Source organism: Arachis ipaensis, chromosome B04 (genome assembly GCF_000816755.2).
Source record: "Arachis ipaensis cultivar K30076 chromosome B04, Araip1.1, whole genome shotgun sequence".
Taxonomy (NCBI): domain Eukaryota; kingdom Viridiplantae; phylum Streptophyta; class Magnoliopsida; order Fabales; family Fabaceae; genus Arachis; species Arachis ipaensis.
The window spans coordinates 107,840,016-107,846,947 of NC_029788.2; the positions used below are offsets into that span (position 1 = coordinate 107,840,016).

General features: G+C 33.4%; 1 protein-coding gene across 1 annotated transcript; it reads left to right on the forward strand.

The window, feature by feature from the left end:
* LOC107636864 lies at positions 4,171-5,456 on the forward strand. The gene is made up of 3 exons (XM_021122536.1): positions 4,171-4,505; positions 4,680-5,023; positions 5,407-5,456. Exons 1-3 carry the CDS (start codon positions 4,171-4,173, stop codon positions 5,454-5,456), a joined length of 729 nt encoding a protein of 242 aa, XP_020978195.1.

Sequence of the window (6,932 nt, forward strand, 5' to 3'; positions counted from 1 at the left end):
ACTACATAGATTAGATCGGATTTTGTATTCACTTCTCAAAACTAAACCAATTTAAAAAAAATATGATATGATATTATTATTTTATTATTAAATTTAAACTGAACATATAATATGTATAATTTGTTACCTATTTTTATCTTATTTATATATTATTATTTGGTAAATATTTTGTGAATATAAAATAAGAATTGTTTTACTAACTTAAAAATTTATTCCTACTTTCAATAATAAAATCTTATTTTTTTTAAATTGAATAAATCGAACCAATCCAAATCGCAATAGTTTAGATTGGAATGGATCGGATTTAAAAATAAAATCAAATTAATCCAATCCAAATGCAACAAATTATATAATTCGAATCATATTATTTTTCTTTTAAAACCTATTCAAACACTCCTTAGTGAACAACTTATTTATGATTTCTGGTACATGATTACTTCCTAATTATTCTATTCATTGGCCCACTTTTTTATTCTAGTTCAGAAAAAGTCTTGTAATTATTGATGTTGTTCAACTGGATTAAATTTTCATGCAGTGTCTCTCCCGGGCTATGGATTATTAGAAACAAATCATACAAAACATTAGTATTCAATTCCTGGCCAGCAGTAAATTTAAAGGAAGAAACACTACAAGAGCCACGCTTTTTTCTTGTCATGCTTTAAAAGCGTGACCAAAAATGGTCAATAGGCACGCTTTTATGAAGGTGCCGATTGATTAGAGATTTGACCACATTTTTTCTTGTTACACTTAAAAAATGTAGTAAAAAGGGTCTATAGCCACGTTTTTATAAGGGTGGCAATTGATTCGAGATTTAGAATAGCATGACTGCTACTAAAGAAGATCAACGAGTGAAGTGGAATTTTTAGGTGGGTAATTAAGTCTCTAAGTGTGCACATTATGAAGTATCCAAGACTATAATGTTGGGAGGGTTAATGAGTTCAACGTGAGGAACTTAGGTGGTACTTGACTTTAGTTAATAAGAGCATATCGGTGAACTCGCAACAAGGAAATACGGCATGGAATACCAGATAACATGAAAGAAGGGTATTCAATCTTGATAATCACAGTAGAGTCATGGATTGGCTTTGATTGTAACTGCTACAAGGAGGTGGTTGTTTGTTTTGTGGTGGTTGTTTTGTTTTGACAATGTCTTTTTGCATGTTTGTTTCTTTTAAGAATCTATTGTAAATATTTTGTGAGAAGTTATTTATCTTTTAATGGGAATACCAAAGGAAAATGTTTAACTAATCCTAGGATATTTTAGTCTCATCTCTCCTTTTTGGGTCGGGTATGTTAACAACAATCTAGAAAAACGGATTATTAAAGAGACGGGAAATTGACTTGCAAAATGTGATTCCGCTTTTAGGAATGGAAATGCCAACAATAGCCTTTGGGAATGGGAGCTTCGCTCGGCAAAAACCCCATGCTTCGAGAGTTCCTTTCTGCCAGCACTTTCTTTCTCCACCTAGGAGTCACTTTGTTAGTATCTGGGGCAACTATCCCAGGATACTCGCAATGTAAAACAATATTTAACGTACATCCAATTATATATTGCAACATCAACATAAAATAATTATTTCTCACACTTATTACGTGAATAGTAAATTAATACCCTAAAATTGAATATTATTGAATAATTATATATAATAATATTTTATTATATTAATACATTAAAATTAAAATGTGTATTATAATATCTTTAAAATAGACGACAAGTAGCAGGCTTGTTCAATTTTGCGCAGACCAAGAATATAGCTATGGTGCTATGTACGTATGACCTAAGTTCCTACATTAAATTATAAGGTATACCAATTTTGATGATCCTTTACTCATAAGCTTATTTTGTGATTGATTTCATTTTGTTTGAAATTTATTTTATTTTATTTTTTCGTGCAAAAGAAGTAATATATGATGGGCAGATCAATGGAGAATGTTGGATCTGAGTTCGAAGATTTTGAGACAGTAGTGATACTATTTTACTTTAAGATCGATGATTTGATGAAAAGATAAAAACAACATATCTTTTCACTAACGACTACGAATTTCAATTTTTAAAGATTGTACGTAAAAATTGTGTTGCAAAATCCCTTATAGAATTAAATAAAATGTGTGTTGGTCTTTCCTTTGTTAATATGTAATACCAAGATCTCAACTCTAAAGCTATAAATAAAAGTCAAGTCATATAGATACATTCTTGTAGCATGTATTAAAGTTAACAAAAATAATAAAAATATACAATCAATTTATTCTAAAATATTATAGATACATTCTTTTTTTTTTAATGAAATGATTGGATTTGAAATTTATTCTAAATTATTTTTTTAATTGTTCTTTCATATAGATACATTCTTTGTATGAGAAATGCAAGTAGATATAAAAAAAAAATCTTTGCCTAAATCATAAAAAGTTTATTTTTCCATTCATGAACCATATGTTCATCATCGGCTAATCAAAGATGCTTTCCAATTTTATCTAAATACTTAAAATAAATTTTGATTTTATCTTTTATTATTTAAATTTATTTTTAGACATTTACTTGTTGTTCCTTCTTTCCATTGCCATCACTAGTGCTGCTGCTACCATCATCATCATATTTATCTTAATTATCAAAAGATAAATTTTATTGAAAGAAAGAGATGGATCTAGTTTGGCTTGAGAAAGTGAATCGCAAGAACTCCTTCAGCTGCAAGACATCTTGAATTCAAAAGAAAAGCATAAGTTATATGTACATTGCCCCAACTATTCTAGTTTATCATGAAAGTAACAAGAAACTGTTTGTATACAAATATGTTGTATATAGCAAACAAATTAAAAGAAAATGTAATTACCTCCTCAAGAATAATAATAAAAAGTTTTGGTACTTTATTGACTTGATTTGATATTGTCATGGTTGTTATCACCATCTGTGCATATAAAATTGAAAAACTATCGAAATTAAGTAATGATTTTTGGCATGGCATTAACAAGAGAAAGGAGCCATTATTAGCCCTAAAGCTATTTAGAGAATACATAAGATTAACAAATTATATGATGTCTCAGTTTTTCAATCATTCTATTTATAATTGGTTTATAGAATAGAAGTTGACATTATTCATGGCAAATATGGAAGGATAATAAACAAAATTTTATAATAAATTTTCAAGTCAAAATGCATTAAATGAGAAGGTTTTCTTTATTATGGGGCACGGACTTTTATAAAATTTATTGTAAAAAATGAACAAGTTGAATAATAGTAATTAATGTCCTGTTTTATACTAAATTTCACTCTTTATATTGTATATAGGTTTAGTTCTTCTGTTAGTTTTTAAAGTTTTATTAAATTTTTAATTAAGTTTTTATATTTTTTTAATTGGGTTTTTACACTGCTATTAGTTTTATAATTAGGTTCTTTATAGTGTAAAAAATAATAGAATTAACTGAATATTTCTTTGCAAATTGAAGGTATTCATAATTAAAAACCTAACTAGATCTTTGACTACATGTATCTTGGGAGAAATATTTTATTAATTTTAACGTTTTTTTTATATAAAAAGGATTTAATTACAAAATTAAAAGTAGTATAGAGACTCAATTAAAAAAATATATATACATAAGAACCTAATTAAAAATTTAATGAAACTATAGGGACCAAAAGAATAATCAAACCTATTGTATATTAGTATTATTGCATTCTATCCATCATGAAAAAAATAGTATCTTTTTTCTGGTTTACAAGCTTGGCTTGTTTAGGTGAGCTTTTGAGAGAAAAAAAAATGTTGAGTTGTTTTTTTTTTTAAATAAAAATAATTTTATGTTTGGATATTTCATGCAAATTTTAATATAAAATATTTATTTTTGTTTTTGTCTCTAAAATTTAAAAAACTTTAGTTTTAGCTTCCGCAGTTAATTTGTTCCATTAAGTAGTTGATGTAACACGTTAAATAGTAATGTGACCAGCTGCAATATTAACATGGCAAGATGTATTATATAAATATTTAACAAAAGCGCTCGTCCAATCCAATTTAAATTGAAAATCGATTAAAATCGCACTAATTTAAATTAGATTATATTTCATTTTTAACAAATTAAACTACATAAATTAGATTGAATTTTATATTCACTTTTCAAAACTAAACCAATTCAAAAAAGGCCTTGGGTAATCATGGGAACAATAATGATGGAGACGGTCCTATGACACTTGCTACATTTCTGAAAGTTCACCCTCCGACTTTTAGGGGAACCTCAAATCCCACTGACGCAGATAATTGGATTCAGGCTATGGAAAGGGCGTTACAGGCACAACAGGTTCCTGAAGAGCAATGGGTTGAATTTGGGACTTATCAGTTGCAAGGTGAAGCTCAGTATTGGTGGCAGGGAACACGACGTATCCTGCAGCCTGATGGTGCTGCGATTCCTTGGGAGGTTTTCCGGACAGAGTTCTATAAGAAATATTTTCCTAATTCAGCTAGAAATGCCAAGGAACTTGAATTAATGCAGTTAAAACAGGGACAGATGACTGTTGCTGAGTATACTAGTAAGTTTGAGGAGTTATGTCGCTTTTCTCGTATCTGTCAAGGTGCACCTGAAGATTTTGCTGAATGGAAGTGTATTAAATATGAGGGAGGTCTTCGGAGCGATATTCTGAGCTTCGTTGCCCCAATGGAGATCAGGGTATTTTCTGAATTGGTGAATAAGAGTAGGGTGGCTGAGGATTGTGTGAGGAAGGCGGCAGCAGAGAAAGGGAGTTTGAGGATGCCTTTTCAGAGGCCTTCAGGGAGGAACTTTACTCCGAGAGGTAGGAATTTCAAGCGTGGAGGCTTTGTTCCACAGCAGACTCAGGGTCAGGGTAATTACAGAAGGCCGAATACCAATGCTAGTCAAGGAAAAAGGTTTGGGAAGCAGCCACAGCAGGATCTGAATTGTCAGAAGTGCGGGAAGTATCATCCTGGAGTTCCGTGCAGATTAGGACTTGGAGTATGCTATTCTTGTGGACAGCCCGGGCATATAGCTAGTAATTGCCCTGAGAAGAAGAAGTATGAGACTGGTAGGGTGCAACAGCCAGGGAGAGTATACACTACTTCTACCATTGGTGCTGAGGGATCTGAGACACTTATTAGAGGTAATTGTGAAATGGCTGGTAAAATCTTAAATGCTTTATTTGATTCAGGAGCGAGTCATTCATTTATTGCATTTGAAAAGGCCCATGAATTAAAATTGAGAATGGTGGTTCTAGGTTATGATTTGAAAGTATATAATGCTACTCATGAAGCTATGGTGACTAGGATAGAATGTCCACAAGTTCCTTTTCGAGTGCAACAGCGTGAATTTGTGCATGATTTGATTTGTTTGCCTATGACTGGTCTTGATCTCATTTTGGGATTGGATTGGTTATCCAAGAATCATGTTTTACTTGATTGTTCTGAAAAGTCAGTACAGTTTATGCCGGAAGGGTCAGAAGCACCGGTTGTGGTGAATAGTTACTATTTGAATTCTATGATAGTAAACTGTTCTGGAACTGAATGTCAGGGTATTATGTTATTAACTGCGGGAGTATCAGGTGATGATCAGAGTTTAGAGCAAATTCCGGTTGTATGTGAATTTCCAGATGTGTTTCCGGATGATATTAATGAATTTCCACCTAATCGGGAAGTTGAATTCGAAATTGAGTTGGCGCCTGGAGCCGGTCCGATTTCAATTACTCCTTATAGGATGTCGCCTTTAGAAATGGCTGAACTGAAGGCTCAGCTGGAAGATCTGTTGGGTAAGCATTTTATCCGACCAAGTGTTTCTCCGTGGGGAGCGCCAATGTTACTAGTAAAGAAGAAGGATGGGAGTATGCGGCTGTGTGTCGATTATCGGCAATTGAATAAGATCACTGTGAAGAATAAATATCCGTTGCCTAGAATCGATGATCTAATGGATCAGCTACAGGGTGCCAGTGTGTTTTCTAAGATTGACCTGCGATCCGGATATCATCAGATAAGGGTTAGAGACGAGGATATTCCGAAAACTGCTTTCAGGACACGTTATGGTCATTATGAGTATACAGTGATGTCTTTCGGGTTAACTAATGCCCCGGCAGTATTTATGGATTATATGAACAGGATTTTTCGACCGTATCTGGACAAGTTTGTTATTGTCTTCATTGATGACATTCTTGTTTATTCTAAGACTGAAGAGGAACATGCTGATCATTTGCGAACTGTGCTGCAAATTCTGAGAGACAGGAAGTTATATGCTAAGTTATCTAAATGTGAGTTCTGGAAGAGTGAAGTAAAGTTTCTCGGCCACGTGGTGAGTAAGCAGGGGATAGCTGTGGATCCTGCTAAGGTGGAAGCAGTGATGAATTGGGAGCGACCAACTTCAGTGACAGAGATCAGGAGTTTCCTAGGTTTGGCGGGGTATTATCGGAGATTCATTGAGGGATTTTCGCAGCTCGCCTTACCTTTAACTAAGTTGACTAGGAAGGATACACCTTTTATCTGGACTCCGGAATGTGAAGAGAGTTTCCAGGCATTAAAGCACAGGTTGACTACTGCACCTGTATTGGTATTACCTGAACCAAGTGAACCGTTTTCAGAACTTCTGAAGGCTCATCAAGATAGTGAAGCGTTACGTAAGGTATTACCAGCAGTTGAACAGGGAAAACAGTGGAGAGTGTCAGAAGGTCATGATGGTTTATGGAGGTTCAAGAACCGGATTATTGTGCCTAATGTTGGAGACCTACGACAAAGTATCTTGAAGGAAGCTCACAAGAGCGGGTTTTCAATTCACCCAGGGAGCACTAAAATGTATCAAGATCTGAAAGCGATGTTCTGGTGGCCAGGTATGACGAATGATGTGGCATTGTATGTATCTAAATGTTTAACGTGTCAGAAGGTTAAGATTGAGCATCAGAGACCATCAGGGACCCTTCAGCCTTTGGAGATTCCACAATGGAAATGGGAGAGTAT